Source organism: Carcharhinus amblyrhynchos, chromosome 18 (assembly GCF_965287045.1).
Source record: "Carcharhinus amblyrhynchos chromosome 18, sCarAmb.v2.hapA, whole genome shotgun sequence".
NCBI classification, from domain to species: domain Eukaryota; kingdom Metazoa; phylum Chordata; class Chondrichthyes; order Carcharhiniformes; family Carcharhinidae; genus Carcharhinus; species Carcharhinus amblyrhynchos.
In genome coordinates, this window is record NC_137341.1 from 46,268,225 (window position 1) to 46,286,488 (window position 18,264).

The 18,264-nt window shown below is 43.1% G+C and overlaps 1 protein-coding gene across 2 annotated transcripts in view; it reads right to left on the bottom strand.

The window, feature by feature from the left end:
* grin2aa (glutamate receptor, ionotropic, N-methyl D-aspartate 2A, a) overlaps positions 1-18,264 on the bottom strand; it is a 339,421-nt gene that overhangs the window by 148,682 nt on the left and 172,475 nt on the right. For both annotated transcript variants that reach the window (XM_080206947.1, XM_080206946.1), the window contains exon 5: positions 7,791-7,905. In XM_080206947.1, the coding sequence (XP_080063073.1) occupies positions 7,791-7,905 (115 nt within the window). The remainder of the gene's footprint in view (positions 1-7,790; positions 7,906-18,264) is intronic.

Sequence of the window (18,264 nt, forward strand, 5' to 3'; positions counted from 1 at the left end):
CCACCTCACCTTAAATCCTCTCAATCCCACTGCACCACCTCCTATCATTGGCACACAGAATCTCCATCTCACCTCACTCACCCCCCCCAACACCACAGTTCACATCACATCAATTGGAGTGGTTCCATGGCCACATATGCCACTAGCTATCAGGCCCCTATACAAGTCAGTCTCACTCTGTCACCTTTGTGTCCCCATCGACAAAGATTGCCTTTGACAAAAGGGAGTGGGCAGACAGGGAGGGGCATCCCTGAGGTACGAGTCATCACACACTCTGAGGAGAGGGCCCTGAAAATTGCAGAGGAGACCCAGGAGTGAGTTGTCACTAACTGTGAGGTCGACAGGCCCCGAGCCAGTAAGAGCCCAAAGCATGGTGATCCAGATCCAGCACCAAGCTCCAGCGCAGAGACATTCACCTCAGTGGGAAATGTTCATGGACAGGCTTCTGCGTCATGTGCCGGTGAGCAACTGCTATTGCGCATCAGGTGGAGACCGGAACATCCAAGAGAGTAGCCAATTGGAGGGCTGATGGCTCCCTGAAAACTCCTGTCCCCAAGCAGATGTTGGATCTCTGGAAAAGTTCATCCCAGTGATGCTCAACATGCAAAAGCAGAGCCAGGCTTTACAGCAGGGGGTGTCAGCGACCTTCCAGCAGGTGCAGGTACAACTGGAGGAGGCCAGCAGTCTCACCTTGCAGGACATGGTGCCAGCATTGAGTGATACGCAGTCCAATACTGCAAGGTTGGCGTCCACAGTGGAAAGTCTGAGCCAAGATGCCCACACCATGATGAATGACTTCCAAGGTGTGACCACTCAGTGACATTCACAGCTGTGCCCCTGGGCACCTGGGCCCAATTCTGCCATGGATGAGACTGAAGAATCCTGCCCAAAGCATTTTCTTGGCCTTTTCTTTTATTATTATCCACCAGTTGCTTCAATGCTACACACCAGCTGCTGCTTGAAAGGCAGTGCAGCTGACTCTTCAACAACTCTCACCAACAATGGATCAAGATCTGGGCAGAAGAGAGACAGAAAATAAAAACTTATTTTTAAGAAGGCTCACTGGAAATGGATTACAAATACTTGAGATCAAATGACTGCTCACCCTTGGAGTGAATGGTCCTCCTGTTGTACTCTTCTATATCCTTTACAAAAAGCATATAAATTTATGTACAGGGAGACTGGTGTGATGTACTGTCATTGGCTACAGTTTATAATATACTAAAATACAGTAAATTGTGTACGACATATTATTATGTTTTTTGGCAAAACACTTTTTCTTAGCTTTATATTCTTGGTAAAATGTTATTGTTAGTGGTTCTCAGCAATAAATTCAAATGTAAAATATTATGTTTGTTCGCAGCAAATGTCACAAATAGTGCGAAAAGTGCCTAGTAATACTTAAGGTAATTATTCTGCTCCAAATTGTCTACGCATTCTAGAACTGAAATTTTAGAAGTAAATATCCTTTTTTTTTTGTCAATAGTTCAGCCTAAATCAGCCTTGATACAATATCAAGGGTAGGAGTCTTAGCTGTGTTGAAGAGCAGAAGGATCTTGGGGTCCGGGTCCATAGGACTCTTAAATTGGTCTCGCAGGTGGAGGATGTGGTCAAGAAGGCATATGGTGTACTGGCCTTCATTAATCGAGGGATTGAGTTTTGGAGTCGGGAGGCAATGCTGCAACTTTGTAAGACCCTTGTCAGACCCCACTTGGAGTACTGTGCGCAGTTCTGGTTGCCTCACTTCAGGAAGGATGTGGAAGATATTGAGAGGGTGCAGCGGAGATTTACAAGGATGTTGCCTGGATTGGGAGGCATGCCTTATGAAGATAGGTTGAGGGAGCTAGGTCTCTTCTCCCTGGAGACGAAGGTTGAGAGGCGACCTGACAGAGGTTTATAAAATGTTGAGAGGAATAGATAGGGTGTATTCTTGGAGGCTATTCCCCAGGGCTGAAATGGTTGCTACGAGAGGACACAGGCTTAAGGTGCTGGGAAGCAAGTACAGAGGAGATGTTAGGGGAAAGTTTTTCACTCAGAGAGTGGTGAGTGAGTAAAATCAGCTGCTGTCGGTGGTGGTAGAGGCGAACTCGCTGGGGTCTTTTAAAAGACTTCTGGATGAGTATATGGGATCTAATGGGATTGGGGGTTACAGATAGTTCTATGGCTAGGTAGATATAGATGTGATTGGTGCAACTTGTGGGCCAAAGGGCCTGTTTGTGCTGTAGTGTTCTATGTTCTATGTTCTATATTAAAATGAGAATGAGATAGAGAATCTGGTGAACTGGTGTGGCAACAATAATCTCTCCCTCAATATCAACAAAACAAACGCTATTGTCATTGACTTCAGGAAGCGTAAAGGAGAACATGCCCCTTTCTACATCAGCAGGGACAAAATAGAAAGGGCCGAGAGCTTCAAGTTTTTAGGTGTTCAGATCACCAATAACCTGTCCGGGTCCCACCATGCCGACACTATAGTTAAGAAAGCCCACCAACACCTCTAATTTCTCAGAAGACTAAGAAAATTTGGCATGTCAGCTACAACTGTCACCAACGTTTACAGATGCACCATAGAAAGCATTCTTTCTAGTTGCATCACAACTTGTATAGCTCCTGCTCTGACCAAGACCGCAAGAAACTACAAAAGGTCATGACTGTAGCCCAATCCATCAAACAAACCAGCCTCCCATCCATTGGCTCTGTCTACACTCCTTGCTGCCTCGGAAAAGCAGCCGGCATAATTAAAGATTCCACGTACCAATGGCATTCTTTCTTCCACCTTCTTCCGTTGGGAAAAAGATACAAAAGTCTGAGGTCACGTACCAACCGACTCAAGAACAGCTTCCCTGCTGCCGTCAGACTTTTGAATGGACTCACCTTGCATTAAGTTGATCTTTTTCTACACCCTAGCTATGACTGTAATGCTACATTCTGTATTCTTTCATTTACTTCTCTATGAACGGTATGTTTTGTCTGTATAGCATGCAAGAAACAATATTTGCATGCCACACAAGTATTGCTTGCATATACTTGCATATACCATTAATATTTATGGTAATTATTCTGCTTGAAATTGTCTGTGCATCACTTTATGTTGTACGCAATAAATTCTAGAATTGAAATCTTAGAAGTAAATATCCTTATGATTTTTGCCAATAGTTCAGCCTAAAATGAGAATGAGATAGAGAATCTGGTGAATTGGTGTGGCAGTTCTCCCTCAATGTCAACAAAACAAACGAGATTGTCATTGACTTGTCACCAGTGTGAGAAGTTTTGCTAGTGTGAAATATGCAAAGTGGCTAGCCCACCACCTTCCCATCCATCCCCAGTGCAGTCCCCATAATACTGGTGAGTAAGGCAATTGATAACTCACATTTAGGTCCAATGAGGCTTTAAAGTCAGCAATTTGCTTACTTTAAGTCCTCAATCTGCCTCCACTGCCATAATACGCTGAACAGTAGAAGACACGTGAGAATGGGAAGGCCATTTTCAAGTTGGCATAAAGATGGGAAAGAATGGGGATATATCCTTTGGGTGGTGCCCTGAGCGCAACAGGGGACCTCACTCCCCACTCTGTGCCTCCCCACCTGGCTCCAAAATCTACCCCCCCAAACTCCCTCATTGGAGTGCCCAATCCCTCTCCAGCCAAAAGATCCAGGACTTGTCTGGGTCCAGTTTCCATCTTTGATTTTCATGTCTACAGTTCCAGGAGTGCCCACGACTGAAGTCTGGTGCTGTGGAAAATGCAAGAGCTGTCAACAAACCACAATGGCCGACAGCTCTCAAAGGCAGTACTTCCTTCCACTGAGAGGCAAAAATGCAACCCTCAGCTAGTTATGGCCACCCCAGTGTGTTAACACCAAATTATTACCAAATGGCTTTTGTTTCCGGGAGCAGGGGAGGTGGGGGTTGAAGGAGAGCAATATGCTCCCCATAAAATCCAGTCAAATATGCTGTCATATTGCGCGAAGAGAAAAACTAAAATACTGAATCACGGTAACTTTTAAAATAATTTATCTGAAAGATTAAAGGCCACCGATTCCTGAGGGAATATTTCAAAGTACCAGTTCATTGCTTCACAGTAATGGGAATACAATTCCAATAGCTGCAATGGGTAGTGACATTGGGAATGAATACAAAATACTGCAGACCAAAATCACTACAATAATTTCTCCGCAAAGAGGAACACAATATCAGGTGGCAAGAAGTGATGGTGAAGCCTCGGTAAATATTTGACCTATTGCTCTGTTTATGCATTTATTCAGGATTAGCTCATTATTCTAACTATCTTTTAATAAAAGTATTGACAAAAGCATACCAACAAATACAACAACATGCAATTATATAGTGCCTTTAATGCAGACAAATGTCCCAAAGTGCGTAATTTGGTGCATTAACAGAAAGACTTCGGCACAAAACCACATGAAGAGATATTAGGGCATGTGAGAAAAGATTTGCTCAGAGAGGTAGGTTTTAAGAAGCAGCTGAAAGGAGGAGAAAGAGATGAAGAGGTGGATATTCTTTTGTTAAAGTAGCCACCATTTAATTGTATGGCCTAAACCTATAGGAATTGTTTTCCCATTGTTATCAAGTGAAGCACTTTCAGTGTGGATTACCTTTTATTATTTTTTCAAGAAATTCTACCTTTTTAATGAGATTGGTGTATGCAGCATATATTTGCATGAGATTTTGCACCAGTGATGGATCCGCTGTCCATTTGAATGATGTGTTGCAGTTGTTCTCATCTTCCAACAAAAATAATCTCTTCCCACCTACTGCTTTAATTTAGAATTGTGCCCATCATCACGTTTTGGTGTCCATTTCACTGTGACCAGCAGCTGCCGCTCTGAATAAGGCCAAGTGAAAATGTGTTATTCTGTAATATAGTTGACATTAGCAATGCCATAATCACTGCTGCGATTGCAGCACGGATGGAAGCCTTCTGATCCATTTTGCCTGTTCCGTGTATGCATAATAAAAGTAAAATGATAAGCCACGCAATTTCTATTGAATTCAAAGGCCTTATTCTTTTATGTAGTGGAATGACTGCTCAGTCAATGTGCTTCCTAATGTGTTGCAAACATTAATTTTTAAAGCAATTCGAGAGGGTGTTTTGATGCACTCTTGCTACATGGGAAGAGAGCAAGGAAGATGATCCCTTTCATTTTATAAAGAGTTATATTCTACTGATTTTTTTAAAAACTGGGCTTTAGCAAGCTTCCAGCACAGTGCCATATTTTTTGAAAATTCTGCCTTCTTGATGTCAAGATGTAAATAGATACATTTCTGCAAATTTGTGTTGCATGCACTTATACTGAACTTAAATCAGCAAAATAGATGTTGTCCTGTTGTAGGATACTAAAAAGCTGATATTTGTTGACATGCAATTACCTTTACTTGATTAATTGCAATGTTTCCTGAGTTTAACAACTTGTGATAGAGGACTTCCCCTGAGGTCTATGTGACAACAAGGATGTGTGAGTGGAATGTACTAAAAAAATGTGTGGAATGCTTGAAAGTATCTACTTTCCAGGCTACAGGCTGAATCTTGTTGAGGTATTGGATCTTGACAGCTGGTTGGAGAACTGATGAGACACCTGTGCTTTCGGGAAAGCCAAACGATCCATCAGCCAATCAGACCATGGTGAGGCCACTGGTGGGCCTTCCCCAGAAATCAGGGTCCTGAAGGCAAAAGTCTCCACTACCAAGAGCCATCAGCCAATAGGAGGCCAGCAAGTCTGTGCACAGCAGCACCAATGGGGAGGTTATGGCTAATGCTGGAGGAGCAGGCAGGAGGGTCCCAGGATCACAGAGTGATGCAGGGCAGTGGTAAGTAACATCAGAGTGTGGATTTTGCAGGGTTTGGGTCATAGGAAGAGAGGTTGTGGGTAGAGGGCTTAATAGCAAGGGAAGAGGTGACTTTTAATGGGCCTCTGTTCCCAATGTTGAGTTCATCGATCAAGCACTATGTACCTTTGATTGAGGGAACCTCCCCATTACCAGAAGTGACAAGCAGCTCACACAGGTTTATATGTTGTGCATGTGGCATGGTGACAGGCCTGCCTACAGTAGGATTAATGACAATGGTCATTAATTGTACACTTAGATAGAACATAGAACAGTACAGCACAGAACAGGTTCTTCAGCCCTTGATGTTGTGCTGAGCCATGTCCGAACCCAAGATCAAGCTATCCCACTCCCTATCATTCTGGTGTGTTCCATGTGCCTATCCAATAACCGCTTGAAAGTTCCTAAAGTGCTTGACTCCATTATTACAACAGGCAGTGCATTCCACACCCCAACCACTCTCTGAGTAAAGAATCTACCTCAGACATCCCTCCTTTATCTCCCACCATGAACCTTATAGTTATGCCTCCTGCTAACAGTTACATCCACCCGAGAAAATGGTCTCTGAACGTCCACTCTACCTATCCCCCCTCATCATCTTATAAACTTCTATTAAGTCACTCTCATTCTCCCATGCTCTAAAGCCCCGGCTCCCTCAACCTTTCCTCATAAGACCTACCCTCCAAACCAGGCAGCATCCTGGTAAATCTCCTCTGCACTCTCTCCAATGCTTCCACATTCTTCAGCTTTGACAAGGACCGGAGTTGAGGGGATTGAGCTATGAGGAGAGGCTGAATAAACTAGGCTTGTACTCGTTAGAGTTTAGAAGAATGAGGGGAGATCTCATTGAGACGTATAAGATGATGAATGGGATGGATAGGATAGAGGTGGAGAGACTCTTCCCGCTCAAAAAAGACAGTAGGACTAGGGGGCACAGCCTCAAGATAAAGGGGAGGCGGTTTAGAACGGAGTTGAGGAGGAACTTCTTCACTCAAAGGGTGGTGAATCTCTGGAATTCTCTGCCCGTTGAAGTGGTGGAGGCTGCCTCGCTAAATATTTTTAAGAAGCGGGTTGATGGGTTCTTGATAAGAGAGGGGATTAAGGGTTATGGGGAGAGGGCGGGAAAGTGGAACTGAGCCACAACAGATCAGCCATGATCTTATTGAATGGCGGGGCAGGCTCGAAGGGCTAGATGGCCTACTCCTGCTCCTATTTCTTATGTTCTTATGTTCTTATGTTCTTATCTGGATTCAAAACGTCAGTTATTTTCTCTTCTTACAGATGCTGCCAGATCTGCTGAAATTTCCCAGCATTTTCTCTTTTGTCTCTAATGGTAATATTCATTTCAAGAAAAGAAATTTCATTCATCCAAGTACAAAGTATTTAAAGCGATACCTGGAAAGGTTTTGTTCACGCTACAGTGCTACATGAATAGTTCATAGTGTTGATGCAGCACATTTAAGACATAAATGTTCTTTTCAGACATGCAGAGAGTGCATATAGACACACATACATATATAGAAATGCACACATACATATTTCGCATTCAAATAACTATTCCCTGCCTGATTGAAGAGCAAAATCTAACAGCCATTTCAACGTGGTCTTATTCGCCATCATGTTGTCAGGTTGAGTGATTTGCAACAAGAGAATATCACCACTCACAGTGAACAATGGTGGCAGTGTGGGTAAGGGAGAGAAATTGAAAAACATTTTTCATCTAGTTCTGTCAAGTGAACAATTGAGTATTATTAACAGTGGCTGTGGAGAATTCTGGCCTTAATGTGTGAGAAAGCATGTATTTAAATAACATTCAACAATCAGTAAAGTGACCCTGGGCCTTGTGATGAAAATAGTAAATTGGTAAACCATTTGGTCCCCAGTCAAGCGATTTACCAAATCTAAAGCCTGCCCTGAAACAGGAAGGAATGAAAGAAAAAACATACCTTTTCCCACGTACGCTCCTTGTTCAGTACAATCACCACTAGTTTAGGGTTAGCCTGGTATCCATCTCGTGTGAAGGAGAGGTCTCTGCCATTCCAAGTCACATTCATCATGAACCTGCAAGAAATCATTGTAAAGAATGAATGAAAAACAGATAATATCAACTTGTCCAGAATGGGGTTGAACACTTCAAATAGGACAAAAAGTTATATTTTAAATGTATTTTGTAGACTCAAAAATGTATATACAAGGATATGAACATATGAATTAGGTCCCACAAAACTGCTCAAACATTCAATAAGATCATGACTGATGTTATTGTAACCAAAACTCTTCACTCTTACCCCCATAAGCATACACCAACTTTTTATCGATAATCTGCCTATCTCCGGCTTAAAAATACTCTGGCTCTGATATGCCTTTTAGATCATAGATCATAGAACCCTACAGTGCAGAAAGAGGCCCTTTGGCCCATTGAGTCTGCACCGAACACAATCCCACTCAGGCCCTATTCCTCCATGTTATTACCCACTACTCCCTAACCTTCGCATCCCTGGACACTATGGGGCAATTTCTTAGAGCGGCCAATCAACCTAACCTGCACATCTTTGGACTGTGGGAGGAAACCGGAGTACCCAGACACACACACAGACACGAGGAGAACGTGCAAACTCCACACAGACAGTGACCTGAGCCAGGAATCAAACCCAGGCCCCTGGAGCTGTGAAGCAGCAGTGCTAACCACAATGCTACCATGCCGCCTTTTGAGGGAGGAAGTTCCAAAGACTCTCTGAGAGAAAACATTTCTCCTCATCTGTCCTAAATAGCTGACCACTTATGTTTAAACAGTGACTCCTCGTTCTAGATTCCCGAAGTAACATCAGGTCTGATTCTCCCATCCCGACGTTCATACATTTTGGCGAGTCGGGTTGGGAGATGCACGTGTTGGCCATTTTGTGGGGTTTGTGCATGCATTCTCAACACATGCACGTGTCCCATTGCTGGAGAGCAGGCTCAGTCGGGACTGCATTGGAAACCAGCAGGAAGACAGGTAGATGATTTAAATCTGTTTCTAATGCATCTTAAATGTCATTATCGGGCCCAGCATGGAGTCCTCTGAGCCCGATAGCATCTCCCAATCCGCCAGGATATTTCACTCCGGCGGGATCTAGAGTAGCTAAACTAGCAGGAGACCCCGCCACATAAGAACATAAGAAATAGGAGCAGGAGTAGGCCATCTGGCCCTTCGAGCCTGCCCCGCCATTCAATAAGATCATGGCTGATCTGTCGTGGCTCAGTTCCACTTTCCCGCCCTCTCCCCATAACCCTTAATCCGCTCTCTTATCAAAAACCCATCAACCTGCTTCTTAAAAATACTTAGCAAGGCAGCCTCCACCACTTCAACGGGCAGAGAATTCCAGAGATTCACCACCCTTTGAGTGAAGAAGTTCCTCCTCAACTCCGTTCTAAACCGCCTCCCCTTTATCTTGAGGCTGTGCCCCCTAGTCCTACTGTCTTTTTTGAGCGGGAAGAGTCTCTCCACCTCTATCCTATCCATCCCATTCATCATCTTATATGTCTCAATGAGATCTCCCCTCATTCTTCTAAACTCTAACGAGTACAAGCCTAGTTTATTCAGCCTCTCCTCATAGCTCAACCCCCTCAACTCCGGTATCAGCCTAGTAAACCTCCTCTGCACCCCCTCCAAGCCCAAAATATCTTTGCGCAGGTGCGGCACCCAAAACTGCACACAGTACTCCAGCTGCGGCCTCACCAATGCCCTATACAGCCGCAGCAAGACCTCCCTACTTTTATATTCAATACCCCTCGCTATGAAGGCCAGCATCCCATTCGCCTTCCTGACCACCTGCTGCACCTGCAAGCTGGGTTTTTGCGACTCATGCACAACGACCCCGAGATCCCTCTGCACCGTCGCCTGCTGCAGTTTTTCGCCACGTAAGTAATAATCCTTCCTACCATTCTTCCTACCAAAGTGGACCACCTCACACTTGCCAACATTAAATTCCATTTGCCATTTCCTGGCCCATTCGCCCAGCCTATCTAGATCCTTCTGCAGACTCTCCACACCCTCCGCGCAATTTGCCGTTCCCCCAATCTTGGTGTCATCAGCAAATTTTGACACCCTACACTCGGTTCCCTCCTCCAGGTCATCTATATAAATGGTAAAAAGCTGAGGCCCCAGCACCGACCCCTGGGGCACTCCACTAGTCACCATCCGCCAATCCGAATAGCACCCATTGACCCCCACTCTCTGCCTCCTATTTGACAACCAGTCCTCTATCCACGCTAACACCCTACCCCCAACTCCATGTCCCCTTACCTTCTGCAATAACCTCTTATGAGGTACTTTGTCAAACGCCTTCTGAAAATCCAGAAAGACCACGTCCACCGACTCTCCTCTATCCACTGCCCTAGACACATCCTCATAGAACTCCAGTAATTTTGTCAGACACGACTTCCCTTTAATGAAACCGTGCTACATCTGCTCTATCAAGCAATAACCTGAGCTTAATGTTCACTCCACTTACATTGTCTGTACCTTTAAGACTTGATTACCTGTAAAGACTCGCATTCCAATCATTATTTTGTAAATTGAGTTTGTGTCTTTATATGCCCTGTCTGTGAAAAGATCTCCCGCTCACCTGACAAAGGGGCAGCGAGCGCTCCAAAAGCTAGTGCTACCAAGTAAACCTGTTGCCACAGTGAAAGGGGGTGTAATTGGGGTCCCCCAGACAGTCAGGCAGTTGAGAATTGGCGCCCCCTGGACATGGACCCACTGGTAGTGCTGGACTGTGCCCCTGGCACTGCCCACAGGTGCACCTTGGTACTGCCCTCTGAGCATCAGGCAGTGCCAAGGAGGTGGGGCCAAGGGGCAGGGCCTATCATGGGTGGGGTCTTTTGTGGGTGGTCCCTATTGTGGATGGGACCTGGGGGTGATTGGTAGAGGTCGGGGTCCTGCTGCCACTCTGCAGATAGGATCCATTGGAGCTGGAGGGAAGCCAGCGATCAGGGTGGGATCTGTTGGGGGGAGTCTGCCTCTTGTGGGGTCGTCTGCCTCCCTGGGAGGGGTCAGTGGGGAGGGGGTCTGCAGGAGGGGGGCTTTGGGGAGGGGTCGTCACTGCAGAGGGAGGGGGGCTGGAGATTGCAATGCTCCGGGATGGGGATGCGGGTCAGGGCTGGCTCAGGAATGTTGTGCGATCAGGCAGAGATTGGGCTGTGGGGGAAGAAGGTAAGTGTGGGGGTCTCGGGCTGGCCAGTGATCGAGCTGGCCAGCAAACTGCAGTCTGACAGTTCGAGGCCACTGCGCATGCGGAGAGGCCCAGAACTGCCAGACTCTGATGTGAATCGGCCCCAGCCCCGAGCTTTTAATGATATTCATGATGGTGACCTCTGCATTGCACAGAGTGTGGGAGATTCAAGTCTGAACTCCCACTGAAAAAAACAATCGTGATTTACACCATTTTTCTCGCCAACTCAGCACTTAGAATTTTTTTGGGAGAATCGGGCCCATCCTCTCTGCACCTACCCTATCAAGGCCCTTCAAGACATTATGGCCTGAATTCTCTGATCTCATTTGACCTTCCACCACTGCCAGCAAGAACAGAGAATTTGGCGCTCAGCCAAAACTTCATTCACTGCGGCAGGACTGGAGAATCCCAGCCAGGGGCAAGGTCAGAGAATTCCAGCCTATAGGTTTCAATCAAGTTGCCTAGGCCCTAGCAAATTCAAGCCATGCCTGTCCAATCTTTCCCCATAAGTCAAGCTGGCCATTCAAGATATCAGTCTCGTAAACCTCCTCTGCATTGTTTCATCCTTCCTTAAATAAGCAAGCCAATATTGTGCACTGTACTACAGATGAGGTCTCACTAATAGAAAAATGCTGGAAAATCTCAGCAAGTCTGACAGCATCTGTAAGGAAAGAAAAGAGCTGACATTTCGAGTCCAGATGACCCTTTGTCAAAGCTACAAGGCATAGAAAGTGGGATATTTATACTGCAGGGTAAGGGAGTGAAAGATGAGTCATTGCCACAGAAACCAGGGGAATGGGCCACTAATGGCAGTCCATAGAGAGAATAGAAGATGTGAATGGCCAAACGGCAGAGAAGCTAAAATCAGAAGGTAAGCTGTGACAGACTCACCAATGTCCTGTATAAATGAAGTGGAACCTTCCTACTTTTGTATTCCATTTTCTTTGCAATAAACAATAACATTCTATTAACTTTTCTAATTACTTACTATACTTGCATGCTAACCTTTTGTGATTCATACAATAGGATATCAGATACCTTGCATTTCGGAGCTATACTATCTCTCATCATTTAGGCAATAGGTTTCTTTTATATCTTTCCTGCCAAAATGGAGAATATCACATTTTCCTACATTATACCCATTTACCAGTACCTACCCACCCAATTGGCTTATCGATATCCCTTTGTAACTTCCTTATATGTTCTTCACAACTTACTTTCATACCAACTTTGTGTCATCAGCAAATTTCGCAATAATACCTTTGATCGTTTCATTCAAATAATTTATATAAATTGTAAAAAGTTGCAAACCCAGCAGTGATCTCAGTGGCACACCACTCATGAAGTCATGTTGGAGTTGTATGGAACTTTGGTGAGGCCACAGCTAGAGTACTGTGTGCCGTGCTGGTCGCCACATTATGGGAATGATGTGATTGCACTAGAGGGAAGGCAGAGGAGGTTCACCAGGATGCTGTCTGGTATAGAACATTTAAGTTATGAAGACAGGTTGGATAGCCTTGGGTTGCTTTACTTGGAGCAGAGAAGTCTGAGGGGTGAACTAATTGAGAAGTACAAGATTATGAGGGACATGGCCAGAGTGAATAAGGAGCAACTGTCCCCCTCAGTTGAAGGGTCAGTCACAAGGGGACAAAGGTTCAAGTTGAGGGGCAGGAGGTTTAGGGAGGTATGTGAGGAAAAGCTTTTTTACCCAGAGGGTGGTATCAGTCTGGAATGCGCTGCCTGGGAGGGTGGTTGAGGCAGGTTGTTTCACATCCTTTAAAAAGTACCTGGATGACACTTGACACATCATAACATTCAGAGCTATGGGCCAAGTGCTGGCAGATGGGATTACATGTGAGTTCACGTGTTTCTAATGTGTCAGTGTGGACTCAATGGGCTGAAGGGCCTGTTCTGCACTGTGAATCAATCATTACATCTTGCTGACCACGAAACTGCTTTTTGTGCTTACTCCCTATTTCCTGTAAGGTAGTCAATATTCTATCCATGCCAGTATGTTACTCCCTATACCAAGAGTATTATTTTCCTCAATAACCTTTGAGGTGGCACTTTATCAAATGCTTTCTGGAAACCTGGGTGTAATTAATCCACCAGGCCCCTTTATCCACAGCACACGTCGCCTCTTCACAGAATTCCAATAAATTGGTTAAATACGATATCCCTTTCAGAAAACCAGGTTAACTCTACCTGGTTACCTTGAATTTTTCTAAATAGCATGGAATAATATCCTTCTAACATTTTCCCTATGACAGATATTGAGCTAATTGGCCTGTAGCTTCCTGCTTTCTGTATCCTGCCTTTTTGAATAAAGGAGTTACATTTGCAATTTTCTAATCTAATGGAATCTTCCCAAATTGAGGGAATTTAGAAAAAAATAAAACCAATGCCTCAACTATATCACTAGTCACTTCTTTTAACACCTTAGGATGAAGTCCATTAGCACCCAGAGATTTGTCAGCCCACAGCTTCAACCATTTTCCCAATATCACTTCCCTAATGTTTGTAATTTTCCTGAGTTTCTCTCTCCCTTCCATTTCTTGATTTTGAAATGTTTTTTGGATCTTACCTGCATCCTCTATAGTGAAGACTAATGCAAAACACATGTTCAATTCATCAGCCATCTCCTTACTTTCCATTATTAATTCCCCAGACTCACTCTCTCTAGGACCAAGTTTATTAAGTAACTTTGTTAACTCTTTATTAAAATATTTATAAAAACTCTCATTACAGGCTGGATTCTCCAAACTCATCCACAGCTGGGATTCTCCAGTCTTGCTGTAGTGAATAGAAATTTGGCTGAAAACTAAATTCTCCATTCTCACTGGCAGCTGGTGAACTTTAGCTGATCTATTTTTATATTTCTAGCTGGCCTTCTCTCGCACTCCAGTTGTTCCCTCCTTATTCACCTTTTAGTTATTCTTTGATTCTTTTTGATGCTCGAATCTTCTGACCTGCTATCACTGTGCACTTGTATGTTTTTTTGAAGTCTGATACTGGCCAGAATTCTACCGTTTTGCCTGCTGTGGAATCGGTGAGGATCCAACAACTCCGTTGAGCTCAGGCTGGAATTTCTGGTCTCACCCAAGCAAGGCTGTAAAATCCCATCCTTTTAACCTTTTTAGTTAACCATGGATTTGGTTTCTCTTGTTGGAGTTTTTCTGTTTTTTGGCATGTATCTATTCTGTGTATTCTGAAATGTCTGCTTAAATATCTGTCACTGCATCTCTGCTAACCTTTCACTTAACCTAATTTTCCAGCTCACATTTGCTAGCTCTGCTCTCATAATAACCTTCATTTAAGTTTAACATAGTAGTCTTGGACCCATTCTTCTCTCCCTCAAATTGAATATAAAATGCAATTTTTTTTATTGCTGCTACTTGGGGGCATCTACATTACATAATGATTAATTAATCCTATCTCATTGCATAATACCTGGTCTAGTAGAGCCTGCTCTCTGGTTAGCACCGGAACATGCTGTTCTAATAAACCATTAAAAAAATCCTGTGCATCATTTGAATTAGTTTCTATTATTTCATCTAAGCTGTAAATAAAGTGTAATCAATTCATAATGGTAGTTTCCCCTTTAGCCTGCAAATTTTATGCCGGTAGGTAACTGATGGGATCAATCCTGATATAACTTCCAAGATCCTGAGCCATGAATTTCTGGTCTGCCAGCATTTAATGCATTAGAATAATACATTTCACATGGTGATATCAGTCATTATGTGATGTGTTCACAAGTCTGCTGATATATTAGTAATTATAGTGGCTTGACATTTTTAGCAAGAATGTATTAATTACTTATGATAAAAAGTGTTATTGTTTTTATGCAAATGATTCATTTTTATTGCTTTAGTATCATTGCTTTGTCAAGTGTTAATTATTAGTTCACAATAAATGATCCATAGCATTTTGTCTGCATGTTGAATCATTTTAGATAATTTGTAACATCCAACATTTATGCTGTTGGATGTTACAAAGTACTAAAATATGAAGTATAAAAACAAAAACTGCTGGAAATAATTAGCGACTCAGGCACATCTCTGGAGAGAGAAACAGAGTTAACATTTTCGATCTGTGCCTTTCATCTAAACTAGGAAAGGTTAGAAATGTAAGTCGTTTTTTTGCCAAATAAAAGAAGAAAAGGATGAGTAAAAGGTCTAAAGGAAAGGTCGGTAATAGAATAGAAGACAGGAGATTAAATGACAAAAGAGTTAGTGGTGCAGTCTAAAGGGATTGGCAGTGGAACAAATACAGAAGCAGAAGATTTCCAGCATACACAGTATTTTGCTTTTATATTAAAATATAAGGGTCAGAGTTTTATAGCCAATCACGCCCCACCGCTGCAGCAAGGAAGGACAGAGAATTTAGTGATCAGCCAAATCTCTGTTCACCGCAGCAGCACCAGAAAATCCCATCAGTGTGAACAGCTAGAGAAGTCCGCCCAAGATTCTTTTCCTGATTAACAAAATACAAAAAAAAATGATTTTGTTACACTGTCCAAGTAGATTATGAAAAACCTACAAGTCCTGGCAAATAGTTATCAGAATTTCAGCTTGTTAATGTTTAGTGACGCAGCTTCTATCTAAGAGAGCATGTATTTCTTTTATCTAAAAATATAATTGGTGCGCAAATGCTACTTTGATTCTCAGAAACCTCTGTCAGTACAGATGGAAGATTTTATACATTTGTGGAAACGAGCAATTTGCAACTCTTCCATCTTCTACTCCAGGAGACAAACACATCTCAGGTTATTGCATTAGAGAGATTTCATCGATTGGATTGTTATATTTGAGACTTGGGTAATAATAGAAATTTCAATTGCATGTGCCCTTTGGCAAAATCAACAGAATATAAAGCAAAGGACAAGGAAACATTATCAAGTCCCTCCTGAGCAATGTAAACAGTTATCACACAGCTCCCTCAAGAAATCCAGATAGATTCCGGCCATGCCACTTCCCTAAATTTCATTTTCCTTGCAACAACTCTATAAATGCTTTAGATAGAAAAGTGAAATAGTTTATTAGCATTAATAGCCATATTAAAGGGCATCAATGGGGCAAAAAGAAAATACTAAAACTGTAGATAAAAATATAAAGGTTAGGAATTATTTCAGATGTCAAGGGTAATCCAAGAACAGATGAGAACCCAAAAAATTGCTAATGGAGCTCAAATAGAAGGTAATCTGAACACAGAAAATATATTTTTCTACATCTTCACCATGGAAGTCATGAATATGCTTCTCCAAATTTTCACAGCCCTAGGATGTCCCAATGTGCTGTGCAGCTAATAAAATAATTTTAAATGGAGTCATTGTTTTAATGAAAGCAAATACAGTGACCTTCCACCAACAGCATTGAGACAAATAACCAAGTCATGTGTTTCAGAGGTATTGTGGAAAGGTAAATGTCAGCCAGCCTACCAAACAACCAGCTGTTCTTCAAATGTTAATACATAATTTTTAACATTTATTTTCCTTGATTTAATGGGTGGAATGTTCTGATAAATTGTCAGAGTGTCAGTTTCAGTGAGAAAACTGGGGTGTCGCTCTCCAGATGCACACTTGAGTTTTCTCTCCAGATTCTCAGACACTCTGTGCACGACAGCTAACACTGGCTGAACATTCTGCCCCAAATCCAAAGAGACTAGTTTCCCTGTGTCTTGGAACTCTAGAGATCCTACAGCTCTTCTGCCGTAGGATCTGGTAGAATGCCCAGAAATCCAGAATAAATGGTTGCTAGTACCTGTTTCTGCCATTTTCCCATGGATTTCACCAATTTCATTTTCATTAGTCCCTGGTTGCAGACTGGAATAACTCCTCAAGAATTTCAGGGTCAGGAGAGGCAAAATGTTAGGCTGATGTGATGTAGTATGATGCATCCATAATCTGTTACTACTATATGGAGATTAGTTGTAATGATTAGACTATTAATCATAACTAATGCTCTATATGTTAACCCTACTGTGGAACAGAATAAACACCTGATTTTCACAGGGAAACCCTTTAATTCGTTTGGTGTCAAGCTTAATGGCCAATTAATGAACACAGGAGGCAAAATGGAGGCTAGCCAGATGAAGTGCAGCCTGTGGTTGCCATGTGAGCGCTGACAGAAGACACAGCAGATTGTCATTGAGCCTTGAACTGCAGGTGTTGCGTGATGTCACTGACAAGCCAAAGGTCAGGCACCTATGGCAGGACAGTCACAGAATCATAGTCTCATAAGAATCCCTACTGTGCAGAAGGAGGCCATTCGGCCCATCAAGTATGCACTGACCACAATCACACCTATGCCCGATTCCCACAACCCCACATATTTACCCTGCTAACACCCCTGACACTCAGGTCAATTTAGCATAGCCAATCAACCTAACCTTGTGGAAGGAAAGCAGAGGACTCATAGGAAACCAACACAGATAAGGGGAGAATGTGCAAACTCCACACAGACAGACACCTGAGCCCGGAATTGAACACGGGTTCCTGGAGCTATGAGGCAGCAGTGCTAACCACTTGCCACTGTGCTGACTGACAGCACAGTTTGCTGCTGCAGCACAATTTTGAAGGAGCTGTCACATCACTAGTCTGGTAGGAGAGCTTTTAAATGAGGCAATGATGCATTGTACATCATCTGGCAAAACAGTAGGGAAGTGTTAGCTCAAATCACAAAGAGAATCAAAAGCTGAGTGCTGATCAGGTGAAAATGATGCACACATGGAGGTACGTTAGACCCATTAAGGTCTTTTTTCAAGTTTCACTTTCACATCAGTATACAATCAGGGTGGGGTTGGAATGACCTACTAATTGGTTCTCAGACAATGACCCTGCAGTGATGCTTAAGCCAATGAGGGAGTAGGAGGGAGGTCATCTTCCCAGGGATTGGCAAGTGAAGGACCCGCATACAGGTAAAGCAGGCCTTGATAGAGAGACCAACCACTGAAAGTGACAAAACTATTGTTAAATAATCCTGCATCTAGTGTCAGAAGCACAAAGTACTTGAAGGAAAATCTGATGCCACTAAAGATATCTTTGACATGCCTGAATTTGTAACAACTCCCTGGGCATTTGAACTTTGAAAGGAGGCAACACAGTGATGATTTTTACAAATGTATTGATTAATAAATGGTATTCGGTGCAGTGAATGGTGTTTTGATTGGTCTAATAAAAGGTCACATACCTGCAATGTTCACCTTG